General features: G+C 45.2%; 1 protein-coding gene across 2 annotated transcripts in view; it reads left to right on the top strand.

The window, feature by feature from the left end:
• The first annotated feature begins 15,548 nt into the window (after nucleotides 1-15,548).
• Nucleotides 15,549-22,320, top strand: part of CNGB1 (cyclic nucleotide gated channel subunit beta 1) — a 46,227-nt gene continuing 39,455 nt past the window's right edge. Inside the window, exons 1-4 of one of the 2 annotated variants that reach the window (XM_034788683.1) lie at nucleotides 15,549-15,856; nucleotides 17,545-17,641; nucleotides 19,016-19,058; nucleotides 21,723-22,001. In XM_034788683.1, coding sequence (XP_034644574.1) covers nucleotides 21,770-22,001 — 232 coding nt within the window. In that variant the 5' untranslated portion in view covers nucleotides 15,549-15,856; nucleotides 17,545-17,641; nucleotides 19,016-19,058; nucleotides 21,723-21,769. Of the gene's footprint in view, nucleotides 15,857-17,511; nucleotides 17,642-19,015; nucleotides 19,059-21,722; nucleotides 22,002-22,320 lie in introns of both variants that reach the window. The other variant, XM_034788684.1, reaches the window with a different exon arrangement.

The following is a 22,320-nucleotide window of genomic DNA, read 5'->3' as shown; positions in this document are numbered from 1 at the left end:
AGAAATCCTGGACGGATACATTGATAGCAGAGCAAAGGTATTGGGGCATTCTTTGCTGTCAATGTTTATAAATCTAGATTAAAAGGGCGAGTCTTATCCCTTAGTGCTCCACAGCACCTCAGTTTTCATTTCACCCTCTGAAACATCCCCTTGTGTGCTTGAAAGTGTTGACTTTAGACTCTGCGCTGTATTCATTTTTGAGCACAAACCAGCGACTGACAATACAGAATGACGCTTCCCCTCCACCCGTTCTTCTCCTGCTGATGAGGGTTTTACCAGAGTTTAGAGTTCAAAATGTGGGTGATCATTTGGGATGATGCAGATACGTGACTGAGAGCGGTGCTGATGCTGGTGTTTTGGTTGTCAGATTGTAAATGCCTCAGCGCAGCGACTGTCTTTTAGTTGTGGGTTTGTCCAGTGGCTAGCACAACAGGGCCCTGATCCGTGATTTGGGCCCCGGGTGCCACTACAATACAAATCAACAAGCATCACGGTGAGCAAGTGGCAGCTCTCACCTCATTGACAAGTCCTACAGCATGAAGCTCTCCCTTGTGCAGAGGGCTGGCACAGGCTGTGAGCGCAATATCTAAACCCCACTTATGCCCTCAAAATAGACCTAGTTCTGACCTTGGGCTGGGTGCTCAGCTGCGGTAGACGGACGTAGCTCCAGTCATGTTCGTTGGATCTGGCCCTCTGCACAGGGGTGGATTTCACCTACATGGCTTATGCCTTAAAGGCCTTTACTGTTTAAAATGAAACTCACGGTGTCGCTTCTCTCTCGCTGTGAACAATCCCAAGCAGAAAGTAAAGCGAGTCAGACAAGGACAGCACTAAAGGGAAGCTCTCAAGCAAGTCACAGCGTATCAGGAACCTCACAGCCGGCATCTACAGACGGCCTGTCGGGACTTGGCGCCTCTCTCTTTCCTCAGACGCTAGGTGGCGACGGTGGCAGGTAGTGCAGCGTGAATCCTTCTGAAATGTTCCACTGTCGCATTGGGACGGTCCTGGGTTTCTTAGATATTTGGGTTCCCTAATACTTTGATCTGCTGGCCTTTCCATTGCTGCCCCGTGTGCATCCCCCCGTCTTTGCCTGGTGGAACATTCATTCTAATGGAGGGAACCCAAGAACATGCCGAGTGTGTCTAGCCACCTCTGGCACCTTATTATTAATTGATTGATTGAATTAATTGGTGCAGAACAATACGCAGAGGGTGGACACAGATATAGGGTAAATTCGCTTCTTGCATTGCGGGCCCTTTGTGGTGCTAAGTCTGCCCTGGCTCAAGTGCATGCAAACCCCACCGATGAAGAAAGCAAGGGCTGTAAGAGGAGTTTAACAGGAGTTTCTGATTGGCAGCGTGTTCAAGTGGTTTGTTCAGGGAATGGAGAAGGTGATTCCACAGCCTCTGGCCAGAGGGAAGCAAGATGCGCAGGTACGTGGTTATGGGGGGATGATAAAGAGACTAAACTAACGATTGGGGGTCAGTGGGGCTCTCCCATGATGATGCGTTAACATTGGGCTGGCAAGGTGGGGTCTCTTTTGCACAAGTCGCATTGATACCCGCAGAGGTAAAATACTATGGCAGGATGTTGTAGAAGTTAGGATAATTCTATGACCACTAGCAACATTCTGATGTAATATGGAGATATACCTATCTCACAGAACTGGAAGGGACCTTGAAAGGTCATTGAGTCCAGCCCCCTGCCTTCACTAGGCAAGACCAAGTACTGATTTTTGCCCCAGATCCCTAAGTGGCCCTCTCAAAGATTGAACTCATAACCCTGGGCTTAGCAAGCCAATGCTCAAACCACTGAGCTATCCCTCTCCCCCACATGTTATCATGTAGTATTGGGGGGACACAAGGCCCTGCACCCCCGGCTTCCTGCGATTCACTATGACTCTCAGCCAGCCAGTAAAGCAGAAGGTTTATTTAGACGACAGGAATACAGTCCAAGCCAGGTCTTGCAGGCACAAACAACAGGACCCCATCAGTTAGGTACATCTTGGGGTCCCAGGGCACCCCAGCCCCCTTGGGAGGTCAGAGCCCCATCTGTCTCCCAGCCATGTCACCAGCCAGCCCTGAACTCTCTCTCTAGCCTTTGTTCAGTTTCCCAGGCAAAGGTGTCACCTGGCCTCTAACCCCTTCCTGCGTTCTCATGTTACATGCTCAGGTATTCTCCCTCGGCCAGTCTCCCATCCCCCAATGCAGACCATCCTAGCCACACTCCCCTGTCAGCATTCAAAGACCACAGTAAGAACAATCCCAGTTCGTCACACATGTACAATGTGACATTTCATAACATGGTCACCTGCAGGGATGAGGAGGAAATATCCCCACACCCCCATGCGCAGTGTTTCCAAATTGTGCATGATAGCTCAGCTTTCCCCCGCTTCCTCTAAAACAGTGGTCCCCAACCTTTTCCGTGTGGCGGGCTCCAGACCGAGGACCGTGGCTGCCGGACAAGCAGCCGCCGAGAAGCGGCAACATCAAGAAGCGTTGCCGCCAAAATGCCGCCGAAAAGCAGCGTCATCAAGAGGTGCCGCTGCCGAAATTATAGTAAATTTTTGACGGCAATGCTTCTTGACGTTGCTGCTTCTCGGCGGCATTTCAGCGGCTGCTTGTCTGGCGGCCAGTAGGCGGGCGCACAATGATGCCCCGGCGGGTACCATGGAGCCTGCGGGCACCGTGTTGGGGACCCCTGCTCTAAAACCTCAGGTGTTGGTCACTGCTGAAGGAAGGTTGCTGAACTAGCTAGACCAATGGTCTGATCTGGTCTGGCAGCTCCTCTCATGTTCCCATATCACCAGCACTTGAAAGGTCTGATCCTGCTCCCACTGAAATCAATGAAGATCAAGAACATAAGAACGGCCAGCCTGGGTCAGACCAAAGGTCCATCTAGCCCAGTATCCTGTCTGCTGACAGTGGCCAATGCCAGGTGCCCCAGAGGGAGTGAACCTAACAGGTAATGATCCTGCCATCCATCTCCACCCTCTGACAAATAGAGGCTAGGGACACCATCAAGTATAAAGTAAGGAAGAACTTACAGGGACTTAAAATGAAATTCCTCCTTTCATTACTTCAGAGCCAAATAACCAACCAGGCCAGCCCTGGAAGTTCTTCCTCCAAGCAAGCCAAGTGGCCCATACGTGTTCCAGAGGCAGTGACCGGGTTAAAAAAACAAACCCAACCCATTTTTACTACTGAATTGGATTCCATTAGCTATAAGCCAGGGACTGGTCAGCACAGCAAAGCACATCCATACTTTGCGACATCTAGTAATCCCCACCCCGCGTCCTCTTTCCAAGTGCCAACATGTTCAGCAGGGCTCCCCTCTATTCTACTGACTTGCTGTGAAAAGGCCACATGTTCAATCTGTCCTGGGAGGTTCTCCACAGGTACTTCTCAGGGTTTCTGTAGCACCCCCTGCTCTCCAGCTTAGATGTGTCGTGCAGGACTTCACCATTATTTTTGTTAATATTTAAATGCATTGTACAGCAGTTGCACAAAACCCATATCCTCCAGGACTCCCTTCGGGCTGCGTTATGTTCACCATTGAGTGAGTTTAGAGTAGGGTGACCAGATGAAAGGAAGAAAATATTGGGACTCATGGGGGGAGGGGATCGCCGGCGGAGCAAAAACAAACAAACAAACAAACAAAAGCGGAGTGCCGCGAAATATCGGGACAAATTGTGTCCCGCCCAAACATCGGACGGGACGCGGGACAAACGCCTAAATATCGGGACAGTCCTGATTTTATCAGGACATCTGGTCACCCTAGTGTAGAGGGACAATAGCTTCAAGAGCTCAAGGGAACACAGCTCCTGCTAGGTACGGCCTGTACTCTCCTGGACATCCCAGCAGCTCTGATGCTGATGCAGAGGGCGTGTGGAACCCTAGTACACGCTGGTGTAACTGGGAGCAGGATCCGGACCAATATTTGTTTTCCATTTTGGTCCAAGGAAACTAGAGTCTGCGGCCTGATGTTCTGTGCCTGGATCCGAGCAGAGCAGGTGAAAGATTCCATGCTTCTGTCATTGCTCTGACCCCTTTACCCTCCCCAGCCAGACCTCTCAGCCAGCCGGGGAAGAGCCGTCCCACTCTTTGCTAAGGCCTTAAAAGAGATCCCCACACCGCATTGTTTGCCTTGATAAATTGGGCTGATTTTTAAGGATGGTGCTGTGGTGGTTGATCCAAATCTGGCAATGTTGGCTGTCCTCTGCCTTAGAGGAGGAGGACCTGTTAAGGGGCTAGCCCTGGAGACTGCAGCAAAACCTGCGTGGTTAAGTTATCTGTGCCAATACTTAGCAATCTTGCCCAGACCAAGCCGTAATAATAAAATGTACAAACTGTGGGCCAAGGTCTTTCAGTTGCTCCACAGCAACCTCACTGAGAGAGGAATTTGGCCCTCTCTTGACAAGTATCGGAATAACTCACTTTGCCGGACATTGACATGCAATCACCTCTGGGGTGAGTCAATAGCTGTTTAACAGCACACAACAGTAGTATAGAGAAATTTAACTAGAAGAGAGAAAAATACTGTATCTAACAGAAATTGCCTGGGGAACTTAGATAGGTAGAATGGACACATTTGGCCAGGACGCTGGGGTTGACCCTGACAGTCTTACGAAAAGTGCAATGATATTTTTAACAGCCACAGATAGGACCTTGGTTTTATATTTCATTCAAAAGGCTTTTAACAGCACAGCATCACTTTCTGGGGTACTGGTTCGGGTTTGACTCAAAAGGGAAGGGTGCCATCTACTGAATTGCCAGAGGGGAAGAGTGTTCACGCTGAGTGAGAGAGAGGCTATAGTCAAAAATAGTTGACAATAATTAATATTTTACTGTTTCCTTTTTTCTTCATAGGCTGCAGAAGTTGCAACCTTGTGCCCAGTGGAAGAGAGTAAGTAACCAAGTTTCATTTGACAAGTATTATTGGCCTTTAGTGATAAAAACTGATTCAGAAAGAGGGTTTGCAGCTTCGGTCTAGAGACATCCCAGTTCTGAAAGTATTTAGAGAAGCTGTGGGAACAATATTGTTAAAATGTCAATGTTGCATTTTTGAGTTGGTTTTGACCTGCAGTACATTCTTGGTCAGTTTCAATCTCTGCAGAGTAGATTTGGGATGCTTGTTTGATTCTCAGAGCCTTTTCTTTGGTCTGGATCATGGTGTGAAAGACAGTCCTATTCTGGGGATTCATTCTCCAAATATGAAGAACATCCCAAACTGGAGTGAGTCTGTCTGTCACTGTTAGATGCTCTTTAGGCAAAATGTATGTGAGACATTTTGAGGTGCACCCTTGGGCTATGCCAGAGGACATTTTGCAGGCCTTTGGAGGTGGTTGGAATTTGGATCAAATATACATTCTAAACCCCTCCAAAGCTGCCTCTTGAAGTTAACACATGAGCCTAGACCTGATGCTCATCTACTGTATGTCCTTGGGGCTTCAGGGGCCTAGAAGGAAAATCCCTCTGCACGGGTATGGCGAAAGTAACTCTTGCCATAGTTGACACATTTGGGCCCCTAGTGAGACAGACACGTAGGGCACTTTGCCCCAGCTACTACCCTCTCCCACCATTGAATTGTGCAGCACAACTTTGTAGTTAAAAAATGCGATGATCTCTGCCTTGGCTAAGTACAGATCATCCTGCATTATGAAAGCAGGCTATGATGTTGTGTGATAATGTCAACTATACGTTACGTGGCAAAACTGAAGCATGGCATACAGGAAAATGCAACACTGTTTGTCATAGTTGATTAGTTGTCATCGTTGACAGTTGGGTTGATTTTTTTTTTAACGAGCTTCCATGTTGGGGAGCTGGGGTGTTTCCCCAAGGCAGGAGTTAGATCCCCTCCCCTCCATGAAATCTGGATTCCTCTGCCCAGGTTAGTGTTGCAATGTATGGCTGTTATACTTTTGTGGCTCTTACATTCAGCAAGTGAAACAGGGTATGCAAGTAATAGCAGGATGTATTTGTTAGCGTGGAATATATAGCTACCACCCTCTCAGCTTCACTTAAACCTCAGAGGATTTTGCGGGACTCCTGAGATTGTTTTTCTTCTCCGGCTCTTTGGGGAGTTGGATGGGCAGGTTTCAAAGATGCATTGCACAATTGACCAGATTCTGAGATTTTCATTTGGCTTCGACTTGAAGCCTCAAGCATTTGTAAGCAGGACCCGATACTCGACAGTCCCAGTTATGGCAAATCCTATGTTCCTACTGTGACGTTGCACTCTATATGCTTTATAAAAATATGTTTGTAAGTGTGAATATGATGTAACTGGAATATGCTTTATGCAAAAGGTCTCTTGTAAGGTATCATTACAAAACTTATAATCTACTGAGTGTGTTCATCCCATTTGTATGAATGTATCATTCTTGTATCTGAAACTAGGAATATGTAGCATAATTCTGAGGTCCTATTCGAATTGTGCAAAGTGTGGGCCATTAATGGTGGTTTAGAATCTTGATGGCTCCCATTAACTAGACCAATTGACTATAGATGGCTCTGTTTACTTGTAAGCCTTCCGGTATAGTGTGTGCTAGCGAGTGGAACACGTCACATGATACTGGAATCCATCTTAAACCTGGTGCTTTTCCATTTAGAGGGAGGGATGGGAACCCAGAGAGAGACAAAGGATTCCCGCCTTGTGCCAAAGCTATAAAAGGGGGTGGAACAGAACAAAGGGGGCTGCCAGTCATGAGAAATCCCCTAGTTACCACCTGAGCTGGAACTAACAAGGATTGTAACAGGGGAAAGAATTGGGCCCAGAATAGGAAGGAGTCTAGTCTGTGAAAGAAGCTTATTGGAACATCTCTGAGGGTGAGATTTACCTGTATTCAGTTTCTTAATGTATTAGGCTTAGACTTGCGTGTTTTGTTTTATTTTGCTTGGTAACTTACTTTGTTCTATCTGGTATTACTTGGAACCACTTAAGTCCAACTTTTTATACTTAATAAAATAACTTTTTTATTAATTGACCCAGAGTAAGTGATTAATACCTGGGGGAGCAAACAGCTGTGCATATCTCTCTATCAGTGTTATAGAGGGCGGACAATTTATGAGTTTACCCTGTATAAGCTTTAGACAGAGTAAAACGGATTTATTTGCGGTTTGGATCCCATTGGGAGCTGGGTGTCTGGGTGCTGGAGACAGGTAACTTGCTGAGCTGTTTTCAGTTAAGTCTGCAGCTTTGGGAGCGTTTCAGACCCTGGGGCTGTGTTGCAGCAGGCTAGCGTGTCTGGCTTAACAAGACAGGGTTCTGAAGTCCCAAATTGGCAGAGAAAACAGGCTCAGAGGTAATTTCAGCACATGAGGTGACAGTCCCAAAGGGCTCTGTGACCGAACCCATCACACCTACCTTCAGGGTGAAATTCACTAGGCTGATACTCCACTTAAGTCCCTCTGAAGCCCTATTTTAAGTGGGATTTAAGTGGAGTAGCAGCCCTGTGCTAGCTATGTACAGGATAGAATTTCACCCTCCATGCATGACTGGTGTTGTCAGATGTTTGGCTGCGTGCATGTTCTCCCGTGTGCTGTCCCAGCTCTGCGCAGACAGCTGGCACAGCAGACCTCGAGCGAACCACCCAATACATCCACAGACTCGGTTCATAGCGAAGGCACTTGGTCAGGTTTATTGCTGCCGAATCATGGTGCTAATGCCCTAGCTCAGTGGTTACAGGTACACTAACACATGTATGCCCGTGACAATGGACCGGCTTAGTTAGTGGCAGGACTTTCCACTATCCCCTAGGCCAGACAAAGACACTCCCTCTGAGATACATCTTTATACAGCAATACAAACAAGTTACATATCATCCTTGATGTATCAGGGTGCCAACCTCCAACGTATTAGGGCGCCACCCATTGCCTTGTACCTGTAGGTGCGATCAAAACACCTCTATTCATCATGCTGTCATCCTGACCTTATCCTTAAGATGGGTCAGCATATTCCTGTTATCTTTGGGAAATGTGTTTGTCGGGGTGTTCTGGTACCACCCTTCTGGAATGTGCTTGCATGAGTGTTTTGTGCCTAGTGCCTCTTAGGAATATATGTTTTTGCAATATCAATCCTATGCTTGCCAAATTCTGTGAGCAGGGCCTGCCTCTTGCTCACAACTTAACTTTGCTTCATATCAGCAAGGTTTTAACTACCTTAGCCCAGGCCTCAGGCCTCATACCAGGCCTCTAATATAAGGCCTTATGTTTCAGGCCCTCCTCTTATACAACTGGTTTAAGTGAAATCTCTGATTTGGTGTGTTGTGGCCTTTTAAATCGTTTTATGTGACAAATGCAGGCAATGACTGGATAGAATGACTGATCTGCTCCCAATCCAAACAGCCAGCACCTATATTAATGTCATCCTTCTTCTCCTTTTGTTTCAGGGGGGGAAGGGGCTTAGGGCCTCTGAAACAAATGGAAAATGAAGACCTTGGAGAACCTCCCTTGCCCAAAATAAAGCGAAAACCAGCCTGAAGAGAAAACACTACTGGGGGTAGAAAAAAAGAAAAGAAATATCTGCAAGTTGTTTACTAATTACCCCCCACTTCCTCAGAGGCTCAACTAATTCAATTGCACCATTGTTAATGAGGAAATACAGCTGCATGCCCCTGCAGAGTGAGACCTAATGCCCCCCTCGCAGGGTTTAGACACGCGACTGACTGCCTCTTTGGTGCGGGGAGAGGAGGTTCTTCCTTTCCTTTTCTGCTCCTACAGACAATCCGACTCTGATCACCACTGATAATCATTCTTTTCCCGCTTTCACTTGGCATTGACTGGTCTGTAAAACTCAGAGGTGGAGCTGTGGGCGCTTCAGAACGTGGCTGGGAGTAATGGCCGTGAGGCTGTACAAATACTGCATGTCAGCATTGAAATAGGTCCCTCATGCACCCTTCCAAAAAGAGAGCTTCCTATTTTTCCCTCTCCCATCGCTTCGGAAACCATAAAATGGTTTAATGAAAAGCCACGACATACCAAATGTTTCACACTGAGAACGCCCGCTGCAACCTGCTCACTTCTTTGAATTGAGTTCTCTTTCACAAAGACTTAGCTTGATTCAATAATTGCTTTTAACTTCTCACTGGAGACTCCTATTCTCTCTCTTCCACTAGAGGGCTGTTCTGCTTTTAGCAAGTGGGGGTGGTGGGGTCTGACCCAGAATAGCAAATGTTATCAGGTGAAATTCGTGGCACATAGAATCACAGAAGATTAGGGATGGAAGAGATCTCAGGAGGTCATCTAGTCCAATCCCCTGCTCAAAGCAGGATCAATTCCCAACTAAATCATCCCAGCCAGGACTTAGTCAAGCCGGGCCTTAAAAACCTCTAAGGAAGGAGATTCCACCATCTCCCTAGGTAACCCATTCCAGTGCTTCACCACCCTCCTAGTGAAATAGTGTTTCCTACTATCCAACCTAGACGTCCCTCACTGCAACTTGAGACCATTGCTTCTTGTTCTGTCATCTGCCACCACTGAGAAGAGCCGAGCTCAATCCTCTTTGGAACCACCCTTCAGGTAGTTGAAGACTGCTATCAAATCCCCCCTCACTCTTCTCTTCTGCAGACTAAACAAGCCCAGTTCCCTCAGCCTCTCCTCGTAAGTCATGTGCCACATCCCTCTGACCATTTTCGTTGCCCTCCGCTGGACTCTCTCCAATTTGTCCACATCCCTTCTGTAGTTGGGGGGACCAAAACTGGACGCAATACTCCAGATGTGGCCTCACCAGTGCTGAATAGAGGGGAATAATCACTCCCCTTGATCTACTGGCAATGCTCCTACTAATGCAGCCCAATATGCCTTTAGCCTTCTTGGCATCAAGGGCACACTGTTGACTCATATCCAGCTTCTTGTCCACTGTAACTCCCAGGTCCTTTTCTGCAGAACTGCTGCTTAGCCAGTCGGTCCCCAGTCTGTAGCGGTGCATGGGATTCTTTCATCCTATTCCTGGTGCTGGCCCTCTTCGCAAGGGTGAACTAATCCAGCCTCAGTAATTGCTGACTTTTCCCTAGACGATGTCACTTTTCAGATTTAGTGTGTTGAAAAATGTCAGGGTGACTCCCTACAGTGAAATTATTGCAAGAGGGGCCGTTGTATGAAAATCTCCAGTATGCACACATAGCGCATTCTGGGCTGGCTTGTCAAAAACCATCGGATGCCTCCTTTTCATGCCAACCTGTTGTTCCTCGATAGTTTCCTTTACAAGATAGGCAGCCTTAACGAGGAGTTACTGTCCACACAACCAAAATAACACATCCTAGCTGTGTTTTTATAATGTGCCCGTCTGGTAGCTGAGTGCTCTGTATTGCCCTGGTTTCATACACGCTCTAAAAACAAGAGCCGACATTAGCAGAAAAGTGTCTTTCTTCTTCTTTGTGTTTTCATAATTGTATTTCTGTAAAAAAATAAGATAAAGACAAAGTGAAATGTGTGGTGTTAGCACGATGTCGGGTAGTGTATTACTGAGTGCACATGTGATGGAATAAAAATGGATCCTAATTGTCCTTTTTCTATCTTTCTGTCTTTTTTTAATTTGGTGCATACTTTCTTATTAAACTCATCATAGGCGCCATGTGTTTTGTGGCCAAGTTCTGTTGAATCGAGCTGTTGGTGAGATCTCGGAATTACCTGTGTACTACACGGTCTGGGTAGTGTCATCTCCTCTTCTTCGTTTTCTCGCATGCATTGAGCGAGGATCTAAGATATGAACGGACAGCGGGGCCTGACCCAATGCTGGCTGAAGATAATGGAAAGAATCTCAGTGACTGCCCTGGGTTTTGGATCAGATCAGTACTCTGAGCTTTTCTCAGGGAGTAGGCCTGCTGGCCTTTCTAGGCGCCTGGCAACATATAGATTGATAGAACGTGTGGCCAGAAGGAACCATTGGATTGTCTAGTGTTACATCCGGATGTGGAGGACAGTTCCTGTGTGCAGTGTATAATGCCATAGGGCAGGGTTCATTCAAACTTGGGGATAACTCTGACTTCAGCAGGGTTACGTATGGAGGTGCACTGGCCCAGAAACGCTTCCTGGAGGCATTCTACTTGCTGAGAACACAGGCAGGCAGAAAGAGTCTGGAGGTATTGGACGAGGCCTTGAACCAGGCAAGTGTTCTAGGAGCGCAGGGTGTGGTCTACAGGCCCCAGCCTATTCACCAGAGGGGGGAAGGGAAGGGGGCCATGTCTGTGCACTGGGGTGAATTTCACCCAGCATGTACAAGGAGGGGATTCTGGCTGCTGGTCTGTAGTAGAGTACAAGTGAACAAGAGCTTTCTGGGTCTTTCCCCATCATTGCATATTTTTGCAAAAACAATCAGATTATGGCCAGAGATAAATGGGCCAGATCCTCAACTGGTGTAGATCAGTCTCGCTCCAACAAAGTCAACAGATCTGCACCAATTTACACCAGTTGAAGATCTGACCCAATAGCTGGTGTATGAGTACAGAGAAAGCTATTTTGCATAGGCAGGACTGATTCTTGTTTTGGCCTATCCACACCCATTATGGAACCCCTGAACTTCTTCCTTAGGGAAAATGGCACAAAACTAATGTCTATCACAGCTCCGGTATGACTGAAAATGATTCAAATCCTCAGCTATATTTTCTGAGTTCTGGCATATTTGAATACTTCTCTGTTTAATAACATTTATACAGAACTACATTCCACATGTAAAAATATGGTGTGGATAGATTCTTATAAAACCTGCTATCTTCACTTCACCACTTCCTCCACCATTCCCATTTCAGTCTGTATCCTCCCCGAGGGGCAGGTGGCTCTTGTGATGGAAGAGATAGATACTAACTGGGATAATGAAGCCAGAGAAGAAGTGATGCACTGGGACAATGAGGCCGAACTTACAGTGTATGCTCCTCCCAGCCGCTCACGGAGAGAGGAAATTCAGGAAGAAGAAAAGAGGTAGGAAGAGAAGGTTGATATTGGAAGGGGCTGTTGTATTATAAAGAACGAAGTACTCTGCTGTGGAGTGTTATGAAGGTTGAATATCATCCACATGTGTCTGTTCTTTCATTGTAGCCATACAATATGTTGTGTGAGTTAGTTGGCAGATGGTAATTTACACAAGGAAAGTGATATGCACTGCAGACCTCCCAAAGTTACTAAAACAAGCCATTGACATTCCCTTTGATTTCCCTAGGATTTGGATCATAGGAAATGCCAGATGGAATCAGACCAGTGGTTCTGCTAGTCTGGCATCCTGCCTCTACAGGGTCCAAGACTACCTGCTTCAGAGAAAGGTGCAACAGACCCTGTAGTAGGCAGTTATGAGATCACCTACCCCAGGGAAAGTTTCTTCCTAACCTCTAATAGTTAGAGGTTGGCTTATGCCCTGAAGCTTGAGGGTTTAGATCCCTTCCAAAGGCTTGTTTAAAAAAAATAGTTACTGTTAAAACTGGAAATTCTTGGCCCCTTCTCCTTATAATTCATCTAATCTCTTCCAAAAAACTGTCGAATGGGGTCTGGTCTTGTATCGTTGAAGTCACTGGCAGTTTTGTCATTGATTTCAGTGGGAGCAGCATCAGACCCTTATGCTACAGTGTAAATAAAGACTTACTTAACTGACCTTTTCCTCAGTCTTGTGTTAGACGCTAGCCTACAGATCTGAAATCTCTGCTGGAAAGACTGGATTGTTAGAATTCAGTCACCTACCGGCTTCAGTGTGGTGGACAGCCGAAAGATAGTCAATGGTATAGTCCAGCCTGAAATGCTTCCAGAGGGGCTGCAGTGTATTGTGAAAGCACTTTTGAGTTCAATAACAGCATTTGCAGGTGGTGAGAAAATTGTAAGTATTTGCAAGCGCTGAATTTCAGGTTTTCAGTAACACATCATTACAGAATAGAAAATTCTACTGGGAAGTGGCCCCATGTGGCTAGAGATTCCGTACATAGAAAAGAAATTTCCAAGAATAAATACATCTGTAATATAATTTCAAATTATAGCCCGTATTGCACAAGAATCAAAGGAAATCCATCCTCCTACGTAGTGTGATTTAATGCTGCCGCTCCATGGAATCAGGCAGGATCTGCATTCTCTAATGGTGGAAGAGGGAGAACGGGTAGTTTTTTTTCTTATCCTATGGGACAAGGGCGGTTTCATGAAGGAAAAGCAAAATCAGAGTCTGTCAGTGGAATCCTGCTGGTTTAATCTCATTCTGTACATCAAGCTAAACATAGTAATGGGGGCGGGGCTTGGAGAAGGATATCGGGATGAAGCTAGGAAAAGAGGGAACAACGCCTGTGATACACGGCCCTGCATAGCCATAGAAAATTGGTCACTTTGAATAAGAAACTGGGCCTGGAATATATTTCTTGGGGTATCAACAAGTTACCTCTCTAGGCTATCCACAGGGAAGGGAAGGGAAGTTGGGATGAGCCTGGCTGGCTAATGGATGTCAGCATAGCCGCGCACATACAGAAGAGGAGTTAACTTTTCTACATTGCCTTCAAACAAGCGGCTAACATCGAGGTCGTTCAGTAGCTTGCTTTGTGGGGGATGGGAGTCTCTGTACCTCTTCAGCGGCCTGCTGGCTAACTCGGTCCGCACTCCTCTGAGAGAGTGCGTGCCAGAATGGAAGCTGTGATCCCCTTTAACAGTGCGCTGAATACATCCCCACCCTGAACGAACTCTGACCAATGAGCCACCGAGTCCACTATCTTGCTGACAGTAGCCAGGAACAGATGCTTGAGAGGAAGGTGTAAAACCCCCATAATGGGTCCTGGCTAACAGTCTGCACTCTAATGTAAATAGGACCATAGAGGGGAGAGAGACAGTGGTGGAGAAACTGATCTGGTATAACAATTCCTATGTTCCTAGAACCATGTTTAAACATTGTCTTTACTGCTAGCTCAGAAATGAGACACTGAATTCTATGTGTGAATTTAACCTGCAGGGCACAGTCCTCGATAGATTTTGCTGCTCTGCAGTTCTGGAGCTGGGAATCCCATTCCTTCTCACTGATTAGCTTTCCTGACAATAAATGACGGTGCTAGCGTAAAGTGAGCCCCAGAGTTCCATTCATTCACGTGCTGCTTAATGGTGCTTCCTTCCGCCATCTGAAAATGTATTTATGGATTTGTTATGAAAATATCTTACACGTTTTTTTTCTAATGTACAGTCCTGGAAACCTAACATTCCACACGGCCAGCAGCGGATTTCCTGCCCTGGAGGGTGAATTCTACTAACAATGAGGTCTTATAAAAAAGACACTCTTCCTGCAGAGCAAGTTGAATTTTTAGTGTCCAAGACTGTATTTCTCTGTATTTATAACATTTTTACTCCATTACTCTGTAGATATTCTGTATTCACTCCCCCACCCCACTAAGAACCCACATATGATAAAGGCCTGTGAAACAAGGCATGGCCAATATCCCCAAATCCCTCTCCTCCAGATATTTCTTTTGTGGTATTCAGCAGGTACATTCCCTCACCCCTGCCCAAAGGGCACCTGAAGATTATTGCAGAGTTTGGTAGGTAGAACTGACTATATTTTATAGTCTAAAGATTTCAGATTCCCACCTAAGGCTCAACATATGTATAAGACAATGAATATTTAATATAAGAAACCTTTCCTTTTCCAAGGTTGCACTCATCATGTTCCCAGAAAGGTAATGAGGAGGAAGAAAGAAAGATTGCAGGGTAAGTGCTATTCAGAGTTGTGTGAGTTCTTTCCACTTTGGCTCAACATGGATTTATGATTTTATATCCAAATCCGTTCATGTGCGATTGCAGGCCAAAAGGTTTGGGTGCAAACACATTTGGTTTTGTCCTAAGCTGAATCTCACTGCAAACCCACAGGCAAGATTCAGTTTGGATGGGTTCATACTCTTTGCATGGGTTAACTGTTTTGCCAGAGCCAGAGGAGACAAGAGGCCATGTAGGAAAATATTGACATGATGTGCTGCAGGGGACTTCTCCCGCGGAGCACACTTTGAACTTGAAAAGCTCTGACAAACAGCTGCCTACAAATATTTGCAGAGAGAGAGAAACATTTTGTATATCTGGATGTGTCACAAAGTTTAGAGCCACAAACAGAATTCACATGAACCACTGCAGCTTTGCAAAAGCAGACCACACTCAACCTTAGGCTGAATTTGAATGTGGTGGGAATTCTGGTCAAATGTTTCACATCTTCTAATGTCCTTTCTGAGGGCAACTGATATGCTCTTTGCAAGATATGCACATATCTTCTTAACTGTCAGGGAGGTTAAGCACTGGAACAAATTGTCCAGGGAGGCTGTGGAATCTCCGTCACTGGAGGTTTTAAAGAACAGGTTAGACAAACACTTGTCAGGGATGGACTAGATAATGCTTAGTCCTGCGATGAATGCAGGGGACTGGACTAGCTGACCTCTTCAGGTCTCTTCCATTCTTATAGTTCTATGTCTCTGTGTAGGAGACAGAACTGTTTTCAGAGATCATTGCTAAAGGGCAGCCTGGAAAGGATGCTTTAGCTAACTTGGCTTATTCGAGGGCTTGCTGATGACGTGAGGTACCTAGTAACCAGCAAGTGTCTCCTAGCGACATATTCTCCTCCTTAGCAACTGCTCAGCTTCTCCTAGCAACTGCAGCCCTTTGGTCCCTAAACTGTTGCCCCCTCCCACAGGGGGTTCTGCGGCACTGCCTGCACAGCAACTCGATCCTATTAACAGGAAATAGGATTTGCAGCTAATCTGCAGACATCAAAAGCGAGAGACAGAATCAAAAATCTTGATCTCGAAGTAGTTCCAGATCATTTAAAAACATATATGTTAATAAAATGCATTCAGGATTATTATGAATATTATGGAGCCGGATTTAAAGATGGGATTGTGTGTTAGATCCACAAATGCAATTTAATACAAGTAGGTGAATTTTAAAATCGTTTTTCTGTTGTAGGAAATGGTTGAAGTGTCCACAACCTTTATAGATGGTTACATTGGGCTACGGATACATTAGAAAGCTGCTTGGCTTAGCGGAGTGGTTTGTTTTGGTTTCACATGGTGCAAACATTTGGAGTTTTATTATCTAGTATACTACTGCTCTTGTAGTACTATACTCTGCCTTTTAGTTAAAAAACTGAAACACCTAGATTGTCACCTGGAAACTGAAAATGCACTATTGTTCAATGTTTAAATTCTACAATTTTTGCTTATTATTTTATCAAAAACTGTTTTTCAGAAACTGCTGCACTGTAATTTGTTGAGCTTTGATGCAAGTGAAATCCTTTATTACTGGTTATTAGCAAAATGTATGTTTCAGTTTTGATGGCAATTGTTCTTTCAGTGCGTTTGGATTTTTACTGGAAAAGAGAAAGACTGGGTGTGTTTCTGGGATAAGATCAAAAGATTTGAGATGGGATTTTGAACAGCTTTTATTAATCAAAATGAAAACAAAAATCCTGTGAAGCAACAACTAGATGCAGATGAAAGACTCATCCTTTTTATTATACATCCTCATCGTTAAGGACCTACCTAATATGTGATAATTGTGGGCATTGCAATTTTCACGGATTTAGCTATTTTCTTATTTATTTTCTTAATGATCCCCATTTTCCATCCCAAAAAAACCCCCACAAAACAAAAACCAACCAAACAAAACAAAACACCACGACCACAACAACCAACACATTGATTTGGGGGTGATTTTTGATTAAAGCTGTTGGAGCATTAAGAGAAGATGATCGCCAACCAAAGCTACCTGATTATTTTTCCAGTTAAATGTATTAGTCACATTAAACTGATAACATTAATCTTGTGCGCCCGATTTGTCAAAGATGGATGGCAGAGTCGTATGGACAGATTTAGTTTTTGGACACTAAAGTTGGCGGTTAGGAACCGAAAATGAACATTATGTGTGACATTGACAATTTAGATGTGGAAATGAGGGGTTTAGATGGTGTATACAGGTGCTCCTGTTGGAAAATCGGGCTCTCTGCTGTTATTTGATGGCTCTCACTTAAATTAGAAATGTATTGAGCACAGCAAGATGAGTTTGTTTTCCTACAAATGTATGTTTTATATGATTTTCACTGGGTCTCCCACTTAATGTTGTTTCCAACATTATAAGAACGTCTCTTCTCACACACCAGTTAAAACTTTCATCTCATGCATTACGTTTCATTGATATTTGTCTATTTTTAGTTAAAGGCTGCAGGGTAGTGCCATGAAAAAGGTGCTTTTGTCAAAAATTTGGAATAATCAATGTCTATTTTCTTTAGAGAGGGCTTTGCAAATGGCTAAATGGACCATGGCCTCTTATCATAACAACAGTTATTAAGATTCTCTCCCGTCAGCTCCCTGCCTAGGTCTCTGGTATAGATATGTGTTCTCATTAATCTGCAAATGAGCTTGAGTAGATAGCCTTTGAAGCAATGGTTTTGCAACCTGACACTCAAGAGACCTTTTCCTTAGAGACATTTCCACTCCCCTGATGTCTCTTGTCCGTAATACGCCCAGGCTCGGAAATGGCTGGCAGAAATCCTGTTCTTATTTCGCTGCTTTTCATCTGCGTTCTGTAGATCCCTGCCTCACTCTCCTTGTGTTGCTTACAGCGGTGAGCTGGATGAGTGTGCCTTTGCAGCCGCTGGCCCGGGTTTGGAGCAGCTAGAAGAAGACCAGGGGGCTGTTCCCAAAGGCCCTTTGCTACAGGTACAAAAATGCTTCGAAGTCTTGCAGTTCAGGTTGCGAACCGCCCTCTCCAGAAACAAGTACTTGCAAGTTTCAGGATGATCCCTGTGGAGACATAAGACTTTGGTTTCTGCCCGGGTAGCTTTCTAGCTGGGCAGATTCTGCCTGTTCTTTTCTGCAGGCTGCTTCTCCTCCATCCTTGCTCCAACCCCCCTGCTCCCCCAACCACTCCCTCTTTGTCCAGGGAAAGGTCGCTTTGCCTGTGTTGTCGTGCCCTGAGATGTGCAAAGGGTGCACACCTCTTGCAAGGTCTTCCCGCCCCTTTTCTGTGGAGCAGAGCCCATACCAATTCCGCTGTGTTCAGGACCTTCGTCAGCCGGATTTGCTTCCGGGTACATATTTAGGGTTTGCTTTTGGAACTATAGAAGAAATAGTTCCCGGGGCAAGGCGCAGGGATAGTGTTGACCCACTCCCCTGCAGTCTTGAACTTACTTTGGAAAAGAAAATCTAGAAACCCCTGAAGTTGAGGGAGTTTCAATTGCTTTAGATAGAGCAGGTCAGCAGTAAGGCTAGAAAGCTGGACTCAGAAGACCCAGAGGAAAGTGAGGAGCCGAAATACCATCGTGAAGCTGGAGGTTCAGGATTGTGACATATTTAGGTACTTTATTAATGGATGCTAACAGATGGCAGCTAGACACCGTGAAAATAAAAAGTTTGAAAACTACAAATATGGGAGAGAGAGACTGCCTGGGTGCTGAATTTAGATAAATGGTCAGTGTTTCCCCTTATAAAACACTAGAAGCTCTACACTCTGCCCCACTAAAAAAAAAAGTGCATCATTCAGGGGGGCTGGAACAATTTGTACAGTGGGGGAGCTGAGAGCCACTGAACTAAACTGTAAACCCTGGATGTGATGGAAACCCCTTCAAACCAGGGGGTGCAGCAGCACCCCCACCACCCATTGCGTCAGTAAAGGGTAGGGTTTTATGCCCAGCGCTGTGTTCTGGATGCTGTAGAACTGCCAATCTACACTTTATGCTCATCACATTGTATTAGTATTTCCCGTGTGGCCCTAGAGTGTTATACAGTATTTAAAAAATTAATTGAAAAGGAAAAAAAAAATTGTCACAACCTCCAAGAAGCGTCTTTGCTCTAAAACGAATGAACCGTATAAAAGGAGCTTACAGCTGATATGTGGATCATACAGACCACCTCTGTCTTTTCTCCCCCAGATACAGGGGAACTTGTTAACATATTTTAGAAATATTAACTCTCAGTTTGCTACTAAAACTGCATTGAAATCCAACCCTTGCGTATAAAGGATTGGTTTTCTGTTTTGCTTTTTATAATGGAAGGGGAGGGTTTTCGTTAGAACTGTCTGTTTGTTTTGTGAAGGTGGAAGAGGAGAAAGCCGGAGCTGCCAGAACCGATGCTGAAGGTACAGTATATAATGCAGAATGGCGTGGAATTATTATAACCACAAAGTGGCAATGAGATGTCTGGTGAGAAAAAAACGACGGATAGACTCACCCTTTTGAATTCTTATTCGATAGAAACGAACAAGTGATTCTTCTGTGCGAGGGGCCTGCTTTCTGCGGTCTTTTACTGGTTGCAAGTATCCTATAGGAGCAATACAGCAGCAATGTTGTTATCAGTTATGCCCAGATATAAGAGACTGGTAGTTACACAGCACATAATCTTGCTGATTAAGTTAACCTTGCTGTGAAATAAGAATTTCTCCTTCAGCTGAAGGAGACATGGAGGAGAAAAAAGTCTTTTTCTCAGCTACCTTGTTTTATCTGAAAAATAACTGTCTACATAAAATGCATTTTAATTTAACATCTTAGGAGGTAACGTTTTAGTAACAAAAATTAGAGTGGGACTTGATTTGTAAGACTATCAGAGACTCACTGGGCCAAGATAATTCCTGGCATCGCTCCGCTGAGTTCAGTGGAGTTACCTGAGGGATGATTTGACCCATTGCTCTATTACTTTTTTGAGAGTTTTTTTTTTTTTAACTGCCAAGTGTGTGTTCTTGCAGCTACATTGGATAGAACATTACAATTTCAGCAGCAACGCTGCAGGGCAGGTCTTTTCTGTGACTGAAGTTCACAAGCCACTATGTACTGCTTATGTTCATATAAGCCTTGCGTTAAGAGCTTAAAAAGGTTCATAGGCATCTGCATTTAAGTGCAATTTCCCACAAGGATAGTCTCAAAATAATTCTCCTAAATCCTCCTTCAACACAAAAGTGACAGCAAGCTGAATCCAAACCAGTAACAATTAGCCAGGAAACGAATTATGGGCTAGATTCTCTGCTCCACTTAGTCCCCTTTGCATTGCTCTGGCAGCACATATGGGAGGGAATTTGGCCTTGTCTCCCCTGCTAGGGATTCAACAGCATGGGGGCCTCTCCACTGGGAGCGGAGCTGGAATAGCGCCTGCAGAGACCCTGGCACAGGGGTTGTATCAGGGACAGGCTGAGACAGGAAACAGGCATGACTAACACGTACTGTGCTCTTACTCTCCTGGCAGACAGTCCTTTGGGTGCTGTTGCCAGAGGATGCAGGTTAGAGCAGCCCCCATGCTGCTCTACCCTGCCCTGGTGCTGGGCAGAGAATCAGGGATCTGTAACCAGTTCTGTGATGCCTCCCGTGCTGTGGAAACTCAGCGCAGTGGAGAATATGGCTCTATATTTGTAGTGATTTAAATTTTCTTTTAAAATAAAAGACCACATGGATAATTCTTAGAGCCCGATGCCTGGTTTCATCATTGCCCATTATTCCCCGACACTCTCCTGCCTGGTGGGAGAGCAGAAGAGCCTTGTGTTGGCAGATGATTGTAGATGACCATTGCACATTGTATGAAAAGACCACAGAGCAGAAAAGTGATATCAACGTTACGGTTTGGGCTGCGATGGTACTCAGGGATACAACACTGGATTCCAGCAGAAGACAAATAGAATGAGGCGAGTCACAGCCTAACCTCACGGGAAACATTTTGTGTCCAAGACCAGGGATGGAGCCCTCTCTCTCCAGGATTTTACTGCCAGCGCAACAAGAACATGGAGAGAGAAAAGAGTTTATATTCCAAACAAAGTTTTCAAAAGTGTCCATTAATTCCAGGTGCCTCGGTTTTTGGGTGTCTGCTTTGAAGCACCTGGAGTGTGATTTTCAAAGGGCTGAGTACCCTCTTCGGCTGCTGTCGCCAATGGTAGCAGCAGGCTTCTGGGAGTCTAGAGGTGGGCTTCCAAAACTAGAAGCACCTAGAATGTATAGACATCTTTGAACATTTGACCCTTAATGCTTCTTTTAACCTTTGGGTCTTATCTGTGATACAGATTCATTTCAGCTGGATGGGAATAGGGATCATGAATGTCTGCCCTTCAGACTGATGCAATTCATATTCCACTAGGACTTGTGCTTTGGAGACTGCTTGTTTCGTATTCTGGGCAACTGATGAATGAGAGACATTAGATCTGGAAGTGAAAACAGTGGGCTTTGGGCAGGCAGGGGAAGTGAAGCAGTGGAAAGGGATACTTGCCCTTTCCCTTCTGGAGAACGTTGCTTGGCTCAGACGGGAGATGTATTTGGTGGTGACAGTCTAGTTCTTCAGGGGACATTTGCCGTTGCAATTTTGTCATGACTCTCAGTCTCTGTTTAGATGAGACTCCGTAGTGAAATAACGCTGGGTGCTGAAAATCAGGACAGAGGCCCCTTAGTAAAGTTGTGTGTAACCCACACACCTCCTGGGTGTGGTGTTCTGGCTCAGCGAGTGGCACTGGGACCACTAAGAGAGAGGGAACTTAATGAGTCTGCTGTATGGCCTTAGCAAAGAGCCCTATGGCTTTCAGCTCATGCAGTAGCAGCTCGTGCATTTAGCTCCTTAGGTCCCAGGTTCAATCCCACCTGCCGGTGTTACATGTGTAAGGGAAGCCTGTATGGCACTTGCTACCTCTGTTCCTGATTCTAAGCTATTAGCTTTCGCCCTTGTGAGCACTAAAACAAAAATCACCACCAATGTTGTATTTCTCTTTTAAAGAAACAGCTCATCTGGAACTAAAACAAGACTGTCTCACCTGATTCTATGTTTCTTGTTGCAGCTTCAGACGCCCTGTCCTTTGCTTGAAGCGCCTAGGCTCCTAGCATCATGTCCAAGCAAACCAGAGACGTTGAGTTAGATCGCCTGGTGCATGACCAGCCGCTTGACTGCAGGAGCTCCTCCCCTTGCTCCCAAGGCACAGTAGAGCAGCTACCCAATGTTCCCAGCTACCAATTCTCCACCACCTCCCGCATCCCCGTCCTCATCTCCAAAAAGCGAAAGTCTGGTGTGGTGAACCCCAGTTTTTTGAATGAGGAATGGTCCCCTTCTCATCCTTTAGGTAGTATAGAGGATGGCTTTTCTGATGTGCTTGCATGGCTTTGGGCATGGGCTTTTATCTCTGTGTGTCCTTTCTGCTGCTCTTGTTTTTTAAAAAACATGTTCCGTATTGCAACATAGTGATACACGTTATTTCTATAATGGAATCATTTTGTATTAATATCACTGAATTATAATTACAGTATTGTCAAGTTCACCCAACAAAGAACATTAAAACAGGTCTGGGTTGCAAAAAAACAACACTACCACAACACCAACAAAAACCCCTTACAACAACAAAACCACCACTCCCCTTCTCACTGCTCCAAAATCTCAAAAGC

Source organism: Trachemys scripta, chromosome 13 (assembly GCF_013100865.1).
Source record: "Trachemys scripta elegans isolate TJP31775 chromosome 13, CAS_Tse_1.0, whole genome shotgun sequence".
In the NCBI taxonomy this organism is placed as follows: domain Eukaryota; kingdom Metazoa; phylum Chordata; order Testudines; family Emydidae; genus Trachemys; species Trachemys scripta.
This window is presented reverse-complemented; position numbering and strand designations above follow the sequence as displayed.